This window comes from Anas platyrhynchos, chromosome 21 (genome assembly GCF_047663525.1).
Source record: "Anas platyrhynchos isolate ZD024472 breed Pekin duck chromosome 21, IASCAAS_PekinDuck_T2T, whole genome shotgun sequence".
NCBI lineage: Eukaryota > Metazoa > Chordata > Aves > Anseriformes > Anatidae > Anas > Anas platyrhynchos.
Genome location: NC_092607.1, coordinates 2,875,137 through 2,892,276, shown reverse-complemented (window position 1 = coordinate 2,892,276; position 17,140 = coordinate 2,875,137). Strand labels below are relative to the sequence as shown.

The window sequence follows — 17,140 nt, the reverse complement described above, 5'->3', positions numbered from 1 at the left end:
CCTAAGTGTCTTGTCAGGAAAACATGTAATGGACAACTGTCTGAAAGGCAGACCAACCTACAGCCAAGCGTGACTGAAAAGCTGGAACAAAAAGGATGCAAGAGAAGGGCAAAGCACAGCCACCACTCACAGGCAAATCATGACCCACTCAAATCACTGATGGTATCTAAAGACAGCCAGAGCACCTGAAGAGATATGCACACATACTGCCTCAAACTTGCTGGCCTACCCTGGTGTGGACAGATATGCACATTTTGGTAGCTCTTGAAGGTGTCCAGCCCCACCACTCCAAGCAAGTAAAGCTAGGCCCTGTACTGGCTTGCAGCTCTGTGCTGGTGATACAGGTGTACCTAAGGTCAGATCAGGCAAGGATAATTTGCTTTTCCAACCATCACCTGGAAAAGACTGGGAACTCTATCAGTCCTTAAAACACCCTGTCTTGACATCATGAAGCAGCAGAGGGGGTTTCCTGGTGGTTTCCTTTACCTTTTGATCTTGGTCAAAAACCCCTTGTGCTGGCAGACACCTGGCTGGTGTCATCTCTGTGCACTGTTTGCTGCACGGCAGCAAAATCAGCTCACAGCACCGTGCCCGGACTAGGCTGGTGCTGCTGGGCCATAGCACCACAAGATCCTGGATGGCTTGGCAGGCCTCTTCTCATCACCTCTATCACACTCCCATACTTGCCTTCTCTCTTTCCCTGCCATCCCCACACTGTCCCACAGCTGCCCAGGGCAGAAGCGCTGGCTCCAGCACTGTGGCTTGGTTGATGAGTGTCCCAAGCTTCTGTGACTCCATGGTCCTCAGCCATGAGGCTGCTGTGGCTCACAAAGCCTCGCTGCTGCAAGTGGGCATGGCATCCTGTGTAATGACAGTGGGAGCTGCCTGTCAGAGAGAACAGGATGGAAAATGGTGGAAGTGGAAGTGAGTTTGCTGTCTGTATGTTGGTTTCTGCACCCCTCTGCTGGGCAGTCAGTACCATTGCTAAATAACATGGCAGTGAATCACAGTGGAGGGCAGTAATGAGAGCTGGCAAGGGAAAAAAAAAATCAAAATGCCAGTAAAATAAAAATCAACATCAAAAATAAAAATGTTCATCAACATTTCAAAAAATGACAGACATTCATCATCTCTACAGCCAGACAGGCTGGAGTCAGTGCTAACATCCCCAGGCCCTATTCTGCTTAGAGGCAACAGGTTCAAAAAGTGAAATTTTCGTCAGGAAAATCACTGAAAGAAAAACAAGCTGGGAATCCTTGCCCTGCTCTTCCAGTGACATCAGATGCTGAATAGGAGACATATTAAAAAAATCACTATTACCTCACTGAGCACTCACTTTTTATATTCTTGTAAGGTCTCAGAGGTTGGGCATGCAGGCTTTGAGAGATCCCAAATCAGAGGATTTTTTGGTCTAAGCTCAGCCAAAGATTTCACATGCATTCTGTGACATTATTAAAACAGCAATGTGGCAGCTATATCTACACTTTTCATATAGATAAGTCAATCAATCTTAGACACACATACATATGGGGCAAACTGAAATGACAGAACTTTAGATATACTCCCAAAATTGAATAATACAAGAAAATTTGTCTCAGAGTAAAATTAGTGCTTTGTCTGGGCACAGAACAGATGATATTCCTATGACCTTTCTCAGGGACAAGCAGATATCCACGTGGAGAGGGATTTTTGATGGAACTTATGACCATGTAGGAGATGCAAATAGTACACATCACATCGGACAGTGCTACTGGGGATACTGCTTAGATAAAGGGTACATGGGGGAATTAAATCTTTTTGCAGAAGAGGAAGCAAGAGACTGAAAGCCACAAAAGCCAGTAGGCACTTCAAAGATTATGTCCAGAGAGTACACACAAAGCATGTAAGACACCCAAGAACACATTGAAAACAAAGAAACCAAACCAGTCAACCAACCAACCAACAACCAACCAAACAAAAACAGGGAATAAAAAGTCACATTCTAATCACTAATGCACAGAAACTGTTATGGTCCATCCCACAGATCTGTATGTATGCATAAGGAGGTCCAGTTTTGTTCCAAAGCTCAAAGCCCGGGCTGACACTCATTAGTTGGTGGCTGGGTCTGACCTAGGGATGGCTCTGAAGGAGCTGCTAAGGCACAGCAGATGAATGAGCTGCTTTAACAACAGCCCCTGAGAGCTGTTAACGCCTCTTGTGCCTCAGCTCACTTGCTGACTTCAAAACATTTTCTAGTTTGTGCCCTGACTGGATAATGACAACTTTTTGGAGCTCTTACATTTTAACAGGTTGACGCATCTGGAGGACTAAAAATCCATAGGAAATCATCCATTAAACGCATGTTAATTTGCAGTGGCCTATCTCTGAGATAGCACTTCTTTTGTCAGTTTGCCTTTGTCCTCCCATTCTAAGGAAGATAACATTATCCCCTGCTGTGCTCCTGAAACTGGGGAGAGGAGCCATGTGAGAGAAGGGAGATGGTCTGAGGGCCCTTGGCAGCTTTGTATTTCATCTCTGGGCCTGCCAGACAGCTATGGGGAGACCTCATACCCTAAGCCTCCCTAAGCCTCCATTCCCTGCACACAAAATGAAACTGCAGGCATGGCAGCAGTGAAATACCCAGCAATGATGGGATGTTTGGTCTCGGGTTGTGTAGTACTGGATACACTTGCCAAAGGCCAGAACTGCATTAGATCACATTTTGCTTGTGAATCAAAACTTGCCCTCCAGTACCAATGACTATGGGATTCACCCAAAGAAGCTATGTAAAAACATGACAAGAAAAAAAAAAAAAATCCTGACAGCCTGCACATTTTGCCTCTTGAGCAGCACGCTGAGTTCAGAATTGGGTTCTCTGACAGAGCAATGTGACAGGGAATAGTTGATGGGAGAGAAGTGCAACAGAAACACATAGAAATGCTTTCAGACACTTGGCTGTAGCATCCTGAGATGCCAGTCTTGCAGCAAATAACTGATACATAATAAATTCATGATATGCATATTTAATGCTGGTTTCATAGGAGCATGCTAGAGGAAAAAGAAACAACATGAAAAACAGGCAACTGATTATTGTCCCACAACCAGTGGAAAAAAGGGCAGAGCTGTGGGAATCAAGGATCTGAAAATGTCTTGAGAGTGCACTGGAAGGGGACACAGGGCATAGCACCCAGTGAGGAGGCACCCTGAAGACCCTTTATCCCTCCTCAAGCATAAGAACAAAGTAAGGAAGCAAAGCTGCAAGATCCTATCATAACTCCTCCCTCACTCTCCATTGGCCTCAGCAAATCTCTCTCTGTGGCCATCTGCAAAGAGCTTTAAGATGTCCTCTTTAGAGTGTATAATGGGAGCCCTCAGAGGCTTGTAAGATGTGCCAGTCAATGCTCTTGTATCAGTATCCCACAAAATAAGGGACTTTGTATCCCATACGGTCACATCCTCTGTATCGTTGTAGAATATGTGCATATAGGCTACAGGCACTGATACTTCTCTGGAAAAAAAGGGCACCGTTCCGTGTGAAGATAACTGCACAATTCCTCTGTCACTGGATGGGTTCAGCACATGTGCTGTTCTGCATGTGTGCTTTACTGATTTTAACGGGTTTATGTGGCAAGGTTTTGGTAGCAGAGGGCCATAGGGGCCACTTCTGTGAGAAGAATCTAGAAGCTGCCCCCTGTTAGATAAAGGCCCCGGTGCTGACCAGAGCCAAGCCGATAAATGATGCACCTCTGTGGCAGCATATTTAAGAAAGGGAATAAATAAATAAATAAATGCTGCTAAACAGCAGATGGAGGAGTGAGAGGAGTGAGAAACAGCCCTGCAGACCCCAAGGTCCGTGCAGCAGGAGGGCAGGAGGTGCTCCAGGCTCACAGCAGCAGTTCCCCTGCGGCCTGTGCAGGGAGAGGCCCCTGGTGGAGCAGGCTGTCCCCCTGCACCCATGGTCCCACATGGAGCAGATCTCCACGCTGCAGCCCGTGGAGGAGCCCCCGGAGGAGCAGGTGGATGTGGCCTGGAGGAAGCTGCAGCCCATGGAGAGCCCCCACAGGAGCAGGCCCCGGGCCGGACCTGCAGCCCATGGAGAGGAGCCCACGCAGGAGCAGGGGTCTGGAGGGAGCTGCTGTCCGTGGGGGACCCAGGTTAGAGCAGTTTGCTCCTGGGGGATGGACCCCGTGGTATGGAGCCATGTGATAGCAGTGGGCAGGATCAGTTCGGGAAGGATGGCATCCCATGGGAGAGACCCCACGCTGGAGCAGGGGCAGAGAGTGACTATGAAGGAGTGCCAGAAATGAAAAGAGCTGATCACAGCTGTAACTGTACCCATTTATGCTCCAGCCCTTAGTTGAACAGACTATTTTTTCTCCATTTCTGAGACGCTCTCTGGGAATATTCTCCCAAGATAAAGCAGTGAAATAAACCTCAACTGAAAGTCTCAGAGATCAGAGAATGCAGGGATAACACTTTTGTCATGAAGAACTTACTTTTACTGTTGGAGAGGGGAAAGAAATTCCTTGTACTAAGAGGCAGAGATGTTGAAATTGAGTGTCATCGCCTATGAGATAGAAGCTTTTATGGACTGTGCGGAAAGTACAGAGCTGCAGTCCTTCTGGAAAAGGCAGTTCCTTTGAGGCTCTCATTTTGAAGAGCATCCACTTGCAGGGAAGCCCTTAAAAACAGGCTTAGCTTTCCTTATCCCTGAACTTATGTACAGGCTTATATGTTATCTTAAACCAAGCACAGGACCAAGCGTTAGAATGCAGCTGTCCTACATGGTGGGTGCCAGCACAGATGATTTCAAATGAATAATCATATCCGATATTTTTGAAATTTAGGTCAGTCAATCATTAACCTCGTAGAGAACAGGAATGGAAAATAATAGGATATAGCTGTAGAAAGAGGATTTTAATGATCACATATTGTAACCGGTAGTTATCTCAACGACACAAATGGTTTTATTTATTTATTTATAATTTATTCTAAAATTCGGTAAGAGAAACCTTCAATTCTGTGTATACAACACTCATCACAATGGCATTGCTATCCATAGGACAGGCTCATGAATGCTATCGCATTTTAGCAACAAACAGCTAAAATACTTTTCCCATCCTGTTGCTTAGAAAATATTGGTGCTTCAAAACTTTCCTGAAAACAGAATAGGTGAAAGCTCACGAGCGTGAAATACCTGTCAGCTCTGCCAGATCTTTCATTGTACGCTCAGCGCAAGGTACAGCATATCTCGTAACATTCTCCTCTGTGCTGGGATTAAGCAAAGCCTTTTAATCTTCCAGCGCAGAGCTGATGAACACTACAACCCGGTTAATGGCTAAATTTACTCACTAGTCAAAGTATCTCCTGGTGCTTATTGTATAGAAAAAAATACATCGGGCTTGTAAGTTGGTGTATAATCAGTGTAAGTCTAAGGCAGGCAGAGAAGATTCCATAAACTGATAAAATCTTCTCAGCACCGTCCATTATGATGGAGAGAAAGGGGTCACCTGTTGTCTCTTCTATTATATGAAACAAGCTTTTATTAAACAAGAAAAAACCAAGAGTAACAAATTTCCCCAACTTCAACACAATCTCTGTAATTTTTTGTTGACGATTACCTCATGGAGTGGAGCAACATCCTTAAAATTGAAGGCAATCTTGCTGTCTTTGTTGGGTTATATTACTGACATTAATGTTCATAATTTACATTAGGTATTGCATTAGGTGAGTATGAGCTGCTTTTCATGCAGCTGAGAAAATTCAAGAGTAGAAGTAAATGTGTTCTTTCCCCCTTGTATAGTATACAATATAAAACAAACTTACTAGAAAATACTTCTATTTATATCAAATATACAAACTACGGTATATAATATGGAGTCATATTATTGTGAAAAGCCCATCAGAGTGAAACAGTGGTTTTAATATATCGGGAGGGTGCATCTTATTTACAACAAAGCAAATCGGGACATGGAACTTGTTAACTTTTATCTGATAGAAAGGCTGGATCCCAAGTAGCTGTGTCTGAAAAGCACCTGAAGAGAGGCCACTGGGCTTCCCAGCCCACTAGAGACCTGCTTCTACTTACGGAAAAGCACAAATGCTAGGACTGGAGGTTTTTTTTTTTTTTTAGCGCCAGGGCCTTGTTTAGAGTGCCCAGTCCAGCCCAGCTGACGGGGCACCGTTCCCAGACGTGCTGAGCACAGCCCCGCGAAGCCGCCCACCCCCACCCGTCCCTTCCCAGCACCCCCATCGGGCTCGGCGCAACGGGTAACCCGCAGAGGCTGAGCTCCGGCCCGTAGCGCAGCAGCCGCCAGGCCCCGCAGACAAGGCCCCGGCCCGCACGAGTCCTCCCCCCGCGGCGGACACCACTGCGCGTGCGCCAAGTGGCGGCGCCGGCGCCTTCGCTCAGGTCCCGCCACGGCCGGGCTCACGCGCAGTGCCGGCTGCCGCCCCGCCGGGGCACGCCCCGAGCTCCGCGCACGCGCGTAGGCACCGCCGTCCGCCGGGCTCCTCCCCTCCCCCCCCGCTCGCTGCTGCTTGTGCGTGGCAGCGCGATGACGCCCCGGCGGCGCTTCCCTTCTCCCCCCGCCTCCGTCGTAACGTCCGCGCCGGCCCCGCCCCCCTCTATAAAAGCGGCCGTGGGCAGCGGGCGCCATTGTGCTGTGGAGCAGGCCGCGGCGGAGCGCGTTCGTGGGCCTCCCGGCGCCCTCTCCCCGTGCTCCTCTCCCTCGCGTTCGCTTCCTTCTCCTCCTCCTTCTCCTTCCCTCCCCTTCCCTCCCCCCTGGCCGCGGACATGCCGCGCGTTTACATCGGCCGCCTGAGCTACCACGTCCGGGAGAAGGACATCCAGCGCTTCTTCAGCGGCTATGGCCGCCTGCTCGAGGTCGACCTCAAAAACGGGTGAGCGCCGTGCTGCGGGCCGGGAGCCGGCCGGCGGACGCCTCGAGCCCGGGCCCGCGCGTCGCCTTCCCCAGCAGGGCCGGGCGGGCCGCGCCTGACAGCCCCCCTCCCCCCCCCCCCCCCCTCCCCTCCGCCCATGTTGTCGGCTCTCGCGGCCCCGTCGCGCTGCCGCGTGGCGCCCGACTCAAAATGGCGGCGGCGCGGGGGGAGGGAGGGCGCTGCGGCGGGGCCGGCTCCCATTGTCCTGGCGCGGCTCGCGCTGCCAGCCGCTGCCTCCGGGGAGCGGGCGGAGGGCGGGCGGCGAGAAGCCAGGCGGGGCCGTCGGGCGCGTAGTCCCCGCCCTGCGCGCGTCGGTGCTTGTGGCTGACGGGCCTTTGCCTTCTTCCCTAGTTACGGCTTCGTGGAGTTTGAGGACTCCCGAGACGCCGATGATGCCGTTTACGAGCTGAACGGCAAGGATCTGTGCGGGGAGCGCGTGATCGTGGAGCATGCCCGCGGACCCCGCCGCGACAGGGATGGATACAGCTACAGTAGTCGCAGTGAGTATAGGCCCGTCTTTTTGCTTGGTTACAGGGCTGCTTCGGGCAAGGGACTGGAGGCAAGGGGAGGCAGCTCGGCTATGTTGGCAAGGCAGAGCCTGGGGTGATAGAGTGGATGGGACCAAGTCCCTTGGGGCTGTGGGGGTGGGTTGTCAGTATCTCTGCAAGTATGGTAGCAGGGGATACCTGGTGCATTGCTGGGAGCAAGCTGTCTGTAGACATAGTGTTAATAGATGTTCTTCCTGGCACCAGCATTGCACTCAGGTACCCCCTTAAGAAGTCTACAAATGCAAATATGTGAAACAATTCTGGCTGCAAAATTGTGGCCTTTTCTAGAAAGGGTTTCTTGTTATTTAGGAACTATATGCTCTGCTAATTTAAAGGCTCCAGTGTTTTTTGCAACATTTAGATAAATCAGTGGTGTTCCATCACTAATGTTTATGAATAAATACCATTGCATAGTTGGGGTAGAAGCAGTCAGCTGTAAAATTTAATGTAATGGGTGGGGGAGGATTTCAAGCAAGAAATTATTGTCTTAAGTGGGAGATGTCGTAAACATTTCTGTGCTCAGCTAGCTTGTATAATTTCTTGAGGAGCTGAGTTATATTTAACTTAACTGGCCTGTAATTAAAGTTCTATGGCTCGCTTTTCAGTGATCTCTAGAATCTTTGTGTTGGGGGGGGTGGGAATCTGTATTTTTTAAAAAATCAAATGTATGTTGTTTAAAATTGTTGCATGTTCAATTTCAAACTTTTTAACAAGTCCTTGATGTTTCAATTTAAAAGTGACCAGTGGGGCTGAGGCTGTGTCCACTGAGGCTAAGATGACTGCCTTTCCTGATTGGCCATGGCTTTTCCATACATTGTGTGACCCTTGCCCTATGACCCTTTGGCTGACCTTACCGGAAGCCATGACGACAGCAGCCTTTTGCCATTAGACGCAGGGTGATGGTGAGGATTCCAAGGGTTAGACAAAACTGGTTAAACTGAACTAGGTGACTGTTACCTTGCGTGTTTTGTGGCCAAACCACCACCAAAAACCTCATACTGTGATGTAAGTACTTAGTGTAACTAGTAAACGTTTTTGTAAAATGTAGAAATGCATGTAATCAGTTAAGTTTTATATTTTACAATGTTCTGTAAAATAAAACTTAGCAAGGTGAATCTAATAAGGAGCAGTCACTCTCTAACAGATCTTAGGAGGACAGTCTTGTAGGATTTTAGTTTGTTTGATTTGCCATTAATATAGATTATGGCAAAATTGAAAGTTTATTGGAGGCATAGAGAAATAAAGTCCTACTCCAGTAAATATAACTGTTTAACTAACTTTTTCAGAACATTTTAGTTTTCTTCATGCTAGGAGACAAACTAACTTTATTTCTTTGCACAATAAAGGTGGGGGTGGTGGCGGATATAGCAGTCGGAGACAATCTGGAAGAGATAAATATGGACCGCCTGTTCGTACAGAGTACAGACTGATTGTTGAAAACCTTTCCAGTCGCTGTAGTTGGCAGGATTTGAAAGTATGTATTAATGTTCTACAATAGAGTATGTTGTGATTAGCAGGAACCAATAACCTCCTTTTTATGTAATCGCTCATTTTGATTTAAGTAGAAGTAATTGAGAAGTATAAATGTGCATGTGAATGCACACAATGCTTTTTATATCTGCTCAGACTTGTCTTAAGCTAAGGTAGTTGCAGAGTACAAGTATATGGAGTGGTTGTGTAACTTTTCATTTACTCTCAAGGATTTCATGAGGCAAGCTGGGGAGGTAACCTATGCAGATGCACACAAAGAACGTACAAATGAAGGCGTAATTGAGTTCCGATCATACTCGGACATGAAGCGTGCCCTGGACAAACTGGATGGCACAGAGATAAATGGAAGGAAAATCCGGCTGGTTGAAGACAAGCCACGGTCAAGCCATAGGCGATCTTACTCTGGCAGTAGGTCAAGGTAACTTTTGGGATGTGTTACTCTCTATATCAAGACCAGTTAAACTTGAGAATGGGTATATGTAGGCTGGCCTACAGTAATTGCCTTCAATTTATATTCTAGGAATAGGGCAATTCCTGAGAAATGTGGAAGGAATTATTTTGTTATATTGCAAAGCTGGTGTTGAGAGTTTGTGTGAAATACCAGATGTAATTGGCTGACGGTATGTTGAGTATGGGTGGATTAGTGGTATGTCTTGATGTGGGTGTGTTACTGACAAGTTCTTCAATAGTTACTCTGTGTTAGGTAGCATAGCAGGGTACACCAGACGAAGAATAAGGGATGTTAAATGTTAATGTTAAATGTTTCTAGGTCACGATCTAGAAGACGGTCTAGAAGCAGAAGTCGTAGAAGTAGGAGCAGCCGCAGCAGGTCCCGTAGTGTCACTAAAAGTCGTTCCAGGTAAGTGATACATTGCTTTGCGTTAGTACAGGAGTTGCTACTTACTAACTGATAACTGTTTACAACAGCTATAAGTGTACTTCAGTTCACGTAGAGTAACTGTCTTTCTTTTCAAAAGATCTAAATCCAGGTCACGAAGCAAAGACCGCTCACGTTCCAGATCTAAAAGCAGGAAGTCTAGATCAAAGAGCAAATCAAAACCCAAGTCTGACAGGGGTTCGCGCTCTCACAGCAGATCCAAGGAGAAGTCTGAGAAGTCTCGATCCAGGTCCAGGTCCAGGTCTCGATCTCCCAAAGAAAATGGTAAAGGAGATGCTAAGTCTAAATCCAGGTCAAGGAGTAGGTCTCGTTCCAATTCTCCACAGCAGCAGCCATCTACCAAGGCTCGTTCAGAGTCACCACCCAAAAGAGCTGCATCGAGGTCCTGTTCCAGATCTCGTTCAAAGTCTCGCTCACGATCAAGATCTAGTTCAAGAGATTAAGACTAGAACTCTCCTCTTATATTGCACACTATTGCGGAACATTTTTCCTACTTGTCAGGCCATTAATGTTACATTAGTACTTCAGAAGTTTTTTTCTATTGCAGGAGCAGATGGCCTAAGAACTAAGTAATGAGGCATAAAGGTTTAATTTGTATCCTAAATTTGAAATTACAAGATTGGATGGTGGTACAAAGCAGGAAAAGCTCCCCCCCCCACTTTTTTTTTTTTTTTTAGAAATTCATCTAAAACTTTGATTTTATAATATTTCCACAGGAGTAACTTAACTACTCTTAAGTGTAAAGTGGTTTTTATATTAAATGAATATAACAAGCTTAAATCTGGGCTTTTTTGAACGTATCATTTTTTTCATTTTTTCATGGTTTTAGAACTGAGTATCATTGGCTTCATAGGTTTACAGCTTGCTACCAAAGGTAGGATTGCCTCGCTGAGCAGGTCAGATAATTCTCTAGCTTATCTTAATTTATGGGAGCAGGCTGCAAAACTGTAAACTGTTAACAATACTAGGAAAACCTTAGACCAGCAATAAACTCAAGTTGGAGCATTTGTTTTGCATCTTAACTTGCCAAAAGAACATTCCCCACATGATACTGTGACTGTATTAAAGGTAATAAAGGTACTCTGTAACCTGTGTCGTACAGTATTGCTGCAAATCATACTTTAGAAACTTAAAAGAATGAAAGCTCTCTGACATTTTTTTTGCTTGACTATCAAGTGACAGTTGTCAGACACTAATGTCTCTTGGATGTGGTCCAAGTCACTAGTATGTTGTATGATTTGTCAGCCTCTAAATATCTATTGGATATGAAAACTAGCTAAATAAAGCTGTCTTCCCTCCCTTTTGACTCATTTACGTTAACATTTTGCTTCAGAATAGAACTACAATCCTGTTGTGTGTGAATCTGAACTTTACTGGAAGTGTAATCTCTTTGAGCTAGAGTTCTAGTCTTAACAAAGGCTTTGCTAAACCACAGTTGCCAATTCACTTAAATTGTGGAATAGAACTTGTCCCAAAAACTCCCCTTTGTAGCTAAATTGATTTTTGTAACATGCAATAGGAAACATTAGAACTGCCTTGTACTCTTTATACAATGTGTAGTTTGACTTGTATAAAATTAAATTGGTGACTCAAGCTCTTGTGTTTATTATAGTGTTATGGACTTCTGGGGGAATGCTGGCGAAATAATTTATCCTACTTACCTCTTTGACTGGAGTAACTACTTTGCTTTAGCAGGAGACTTGGGAATTTTTGAAATAAAGTTGGTTTTGTGCTTGAGATGAGCTAGTCAACTAAACAGTTTTTCATTAGAAAATTCATTAGTTTTTCATTGTCCTTCCTTAATGTGTGACTGATTGTGAAAGCATCTCTGACTTACCAGGATTTTAGACGTCTGTTGAGATAAATTGGATCATGTACAAGGAGCTGCATTCAGATGTGACTTGATGCCAGCTTGCCTGGAGCTGCTGTACTAGCTAAACACTTCTCACCATTTCCTTATCACAGCTTCAACTTTTGCCTGTCACATACTGGTATTTGTTCTAGTAGAAGAAGAGATCTAAAGATGAGTGAAGCTTGTTCTGCCTGGTAAACAACACATTCTTAATGAAACATGAACTGAAGTGATTTCAAGGCTTAGGTTGGCAGAAGATCATATTACTTTTATATTGCACACTTTCAGTGTTGTATCTGCCCTGGTGTTGTGGTTTAACCCAGCTGGCAGCTAAACACCACACAGATGTTTGCTCACCCTCCCCCCTCACTCTCTGGGATGGGGGAGAGAAACTGGAAAGTGAAGCCTGTTAGTTGAGATAAAGACAGTTTATTAAGACAGGAAAATAATAACAATAGTAGTACTACTAATAACGTGTATGAAACAAGTGATGCACAATGCAATTGCTCAGCACCTGCTGACCAATGCCCAGCCTATCCCCAAGCAGTTGGCCCCCCCACCCCTATATATTGTTCAGCATGACATCAGATGGTATGGAATACCCGTGTGGCCAGTTTGGGTCAGCTGTCCTGGGTTTGTCCCTTCCTAGCTCTTGCTGCACCCCCAGCCTGCCCACTGACAGGACAGAGCAAGAAGCTGAAAAGTCCTTGGCTTGGTGTAAGCGCTGCTCTGCAACAGTTAAAACATGACCATGCCATCAGCATTCTTCTCATCCTAATCCAAAACATAGCACCCTACCAGCTACTAGGAGGAAAATTTAACTTTATCCTATCTGAAACAAGGACACCTAGGCATGGAAAAAATCTGCACTGTTTGAGCTGCTATGCCCAGCTTTCCTACGGAGTTTTGCGGATATTTGTTATAACTAAATCCACAGCTCTGAAGAGGGTTTGGTATCAAAGTTTATTTTCTGCATCTGGAATGAGAGCCGGCTACTAGGTTTAGTGATAAAAGGCTTTTTTTGTTGTTTGTTTTTAAATAATTAAGGTTTTAGTTAAGGTTTTTATTTTAGTGTAATGGCTACCAAACTTAAATGCTGTAAGTTCTGATCATTGCAGGTTGTACATTCTCTGCTTTGGGCTTCAACAGTGGGGGTTTTACTGGGGACTTTTAACAGAAGTCTGATGATTCTATGCTACATGTGTGGAAATATTTACCTCCTTGAAACTTACTGACACAAAAGCACGTTGGTTTAAACAAATGGGGGAGTAGGTTGGATTTCCTGGAGAGTTGCTGCCCTTTAATTATATTTTATTAAAACGCATGCTCCTCAAAACAGGAATTGTGAGCTTGGAGAATCAGTAGCTTAAAAGCTATATATGTTTTCAATAAATCTGTAATAAAACAAGGTAATAATTAGTTTCTTGCATGTACCTGTAGATATTAATGACAGTTGGTTTCTATGACCAGTTTCCAGTGTGAGTTTGTATTGGCCTTACAGTACCAGTTATCATCTCTGATAACAGTGCATTAGTGATGGCTTTTACCTACGATATTAGCTCTTTAGAGTAAGATCGTTAGGACAATGGTTGTTTGAAGTCATCCTTATTATACTTGGAATACTTGGAGGAAGGGCCTAGATTGGATTTAACCAACCTGCCTATAACTACTTCACACGTTGAAGTTCTATTTAACCATTACTGGAACAATGTGTGATGTCTCCTTTGGTTACTATACAAAAGGAAAATGGCCTTTTACTACACTAATGAAGCAGGAATTCCTTGGTATCACCTGGATCCTTCTGGATTTTTTTCCCATGGAAAGGTAGTAGGATTTCAATAGTGCCAGATACTGAGCAAGTGCAGTTAAGTGCTAGGCTTTCTATAATCGTAAGAATCCACAAAAACCCCTAACAAACAAAAAACAACAACCAAACAATCCCCTTTAGCTCTGCTAGTGTCACTTATTTGTGGCAGTGGAAGACAATCTGGTGTCAGGTGTGTTCACAAGTATGACTATTTCTGAGATCTCTTTTAGATGTTACAAAAGTGTAGTTTGCATGAATGTCTTAAACTTCATAGAAGAGCAAAAAAAGGTCATAGAAGATTTGCATGCATAGCTGTATTGTGGGGCTGTAGCATGTGCTTTCCATCAGCCTGCAGTAGCAGCAGTAGGTGATGACAAAACCATCTGGTGTTGCTCATGGCTCAATTTTAACCCTTAACTGCAAGTCAACCCCCCTGAGTTCTTACTGTCCTGCATGATGTCATATGGCATGGAATGTCCTTTCAGCCAGTTGGGGTCAGTTGTCCTGGTTCTGTCATCTCCCATCTTGTACACCTCCAGCCTCCTCACTTGTGGGGCAGTACAATAAGCTGAGAAGTCCTTGACTAAACAGAAGCTCTGCAACAACTAAAACATCATTGTGTTATCAGCATTATTCTCATCTTAAACCCAAAACACAACACTGTACATGCTACTAGGAAGAAACAACTATCCCAGGTGAAACCAGGACAGGGGGATGTGCTTATGTATTAGATGTCCTAACTAATGCAATATATGATGCAATATAGATTTGTTCTTGAAAAAATACGCATTGTCATCAAACATGAATTGAAGGATTGATTTTTAAACGTTAGTGTCAGCAGTTCTTGAAGGAGAAATCAATGCTGTACCATTAAAAAAAAAAAAAAAGTTAAGTTTAGAACCTCTGTGGTGGTATTTGGAGTCCATTTCAAACCTATTCCTGTTTTTGAAAAATGTGGCTCTTCCTATATTTTAGTGTTTGACACAATTGCAAATTCCATAAAGTAGCTATTCACATGATGTTAAATATCTGCCTTAAAGATAGATGGCACAAATGCCTCACACCTTAGCTTTGTCTCAAACTCTGGCAGAGTAGGAACAGTAGGAAAGTGTTTATGTAGGTGATAAGTCAGAATGCTTGTCATGAGTGACCTGTAGCTTTGGAAGCATTAATGCGATCAACCCTTTTTTCCCCAGGTTTTGTTTTGTGGTTAGGCATATTTGAATAGTGGAATGTGGGCTCTTAACTCTCAAAGCTTCTTTACGCTATTATTTTTGCTAAGCATGTATGCAGATGTTGAAGAAGTTTCAGTTGTTTCATTTTACCTGGTTTTGTGGGGTTTTAGCTTAATTCCTTTTAGCAACATCTTTCAATAAAATGTCTAAGTTGCTTAGCTAAATAAACGCAGGTGCAGTAACCTGTATGCAAGGGAACAGATCACAGCAATTGGTGTGATCTGCTGGAAGAGTAGTGGCAACAGGAAGATGACTACTGCTAGCACATGTTTTGGAAGGTATGTACTTCAAAATGGTTCATAGTTTTGGACGTGATCCTGGGTGATTCTCAGACTTACAGAGCTACAACCTCTTGTTTACAGAAATTTGCTCCTGCAGGGTGACCTGCTTTGACTTAGAAATCTCGAACACACATTTTAAAAAAGGAGTATTTTGACTTGTTTTAATAGCAAAATCTTAAGTTTTGCTTGAATGTTTTGACTAAACAGGACCAAAGTTCAGTGATTTCAGTCCAAAATACTGAAAATCATGGAGGTGAAGCCAGAGTTGGAGGTGACTGGAAGATGCAGCTTGTGTGCAACGGCTGCCCTGGGATTGCAGATTCTATTCTGCTGAGCTGCCTGGTAGAGGCATGCCACTCAGCCTAGAGTAAATGCTGCCAGTAACTGGGAAGACAGCATGAAATATTTTTAAAAGTGCCTCTTAGTTACCTTGTCTTGGTCTATTTTCTGATGATTAATAATTGTTGTTCTATGAGCTGAAAGTGTAATCCACCATTTGCCATAATTTGGGTGTCACCTATTATGTTTGGCAACTATAAGCAGAATTGTTTTTCATAGTTACCAGCTCATGAAAACCTTCTAGAGACAGTGAAACTGAGGAACAGAACCAAAGTGACTTGCTAAGTGAATTTGTAGAATAGAAGCTGTGTGTGCCAGTTTGTAGTTCAAACTCTTATGTTAGCTCATGTTTTGCAAGGTCTCAGTCAGGCTGTTGGGTCAAATGAGTGTGAGATATAACTGAAGGTGAGGAGTGGCAGGCACAGCCACCTGCAAGGGTATTGTCATCCCGTACAGTAGGAATGCATTAGGATTTATGTCTCTTATGTATGTCTCTTGGTAGGCACACACTACTGAAAATGGCAGTTACATTAGACACAAAGAGCTTTCTCCTGCTCTCCCCAAAGCAAGCAGAAATACCACAATTACTCTGGATTTCATATGGCAGGATGTGGCCTGAGGGGTGTACAGAAAGTTGCGTCTCCCAGCCTGTCCCATGTGTACTGAGTGCTGTTTTCAACAGCTGTACACTTTTTTGCACTTCTTGTTCTGCTTCTGGTCTCAGTTCCTTCAGCTCCAACCTTCTGTGGATAAGTAGGACAAACACTGTATGTCCAAAAGGCACATTTTTTGTATCCATGAGATTCTACAGGGTAGACATATAAACTGTATTTTTTTGACCAGCACTTAGTAAGCACTGCTCAGCACTGAGCAAGTCCTACATTTACTCACTTTCTAGAGATCTTTGGAGATTTCATGTTAATATTTTGTAGTCATTCTTTGTGCATGTGGAATGAGTGCTAAGGAGGTCCTCGCTTTCCACTGGGGCAGCACATGCCTGCCTACTTCAGATGAGGCCTCAGGAACTAGTTTGATCTTGGAGGTCTCTTAACTGCTGGGTAAGATGTAGGTACGTTACCATCAGCGGTGGAGTTTGATTGTACTCCAGGGGGGTTAGGTTAACATTAATGACTTAGAGGAGCTCCCATCTTTCATGCCTTCTGCCTGATGTAGCCCAATTTCAAGCTTAATTTTTGAAAAAAGGTGAAAATCATGTTTAAGCCACCTCAAAACCCCAATGCAAGGTCAGGATGGGAGATGCTGGGACCCTCAAGCTCAGCCTGACTTCTCAGTATTGTGGGAACAAAGTGCTTCATGACTACCTGCTTCTGCTATGAAAAGGAGTGGAGGCAAGACAATGTGGCAGAGATCAATTTAACGTTCCTGCCACAGTTTATCAGAGTTCCTGAGTGGGATTGTTCCCTCTAACAGCAATCAAAGCTGCCATGTCTCGTCTGCACCAGCTCTCCAGGGCTTGGGTGTAAGCAGAGACACTGTTTTGCTGCTGAGCGGCGTGCAGCATTTCTCTCTCTGCTTTGCCCAGAACTGGCACCAAGAACTGCACTCAAGCTGGTGTGCTCCCAATCCTGGAGCTCTGTGCTGGGCAGCATTTGCCTTCACTCCTACCCCACGGCTGTTTTGCTGCCCGTGTGCTGGCAGCCGTTGCCTCGGCTGGGCTGACTGGTCTTTGGCGGTCACTGCTGGCGCCGGGTCCCACTTGTGCTCTGTGCTGGGCACTGGCGGTGCCCGGAGGGCCGGGGAGCCCCGG

General features: G+C 44.8%; 1 protein-coding gene across 1 annotated transcript; it reads left to right on the top strand.

Moving 5' to 3' along the window:
* The first annotated feature begins 6,606 nt into the window (after nucleotides 1–6,606).
* On the top strand, nucleotides 6,607–11,451 carry SRSF6 (serine and arginine rich splicing factor 6). The gene is made up of 6 exons (XM_027473037.3): nucleotides 6,607–6,882; nucleotides 7,273–7,421; nucleotides 8,816–8,943; nucleotides 9,170–9,378; nucleotides 9,730–9,819; nucleotides 9,938–11,451. The coding sequence occupies exons 1-6, from the start codon at nucleotides 6,776–6,778 to the stop codon at nucleotides 10,299–10,301; spliced, it is 1,047 nt and encodes a 348-aa protein (XP_027328838.1). The 5' UTR covers nucleotides 6,607–6,775; the 3' UTR covers nucleotides 10,302–11,451.
* Nucleotides 11,452–17,140: the final 5,689 nt, after the last annotated feature.

Excerpts from the sequence above, each read along its gene's own strand:
- SRSF6 (XM_027473037.3), top strand. The coding sequence starts at position 6,776 with ATGCCGCGCGTTTACATCGGCCGCCTGAGCTACCACGTCCGGGAGAAG. Across the intron at positions 6,883-7,272 it reads GAGGTCGACCTCAAAAACGG|TTACGGCTTCGTGGAGTTTG; the intron begins GTGAGCGCCGTG and ends CTTCTTCCCTAG. Across the intron at positions 9,820-9,937 it reads GTCACTAAAAGTCGTTCCAG|ATCTAAATCCAGGTCACGAA; the intron begins GTAAGTGATACA and ends TCTTTTCAAAAG.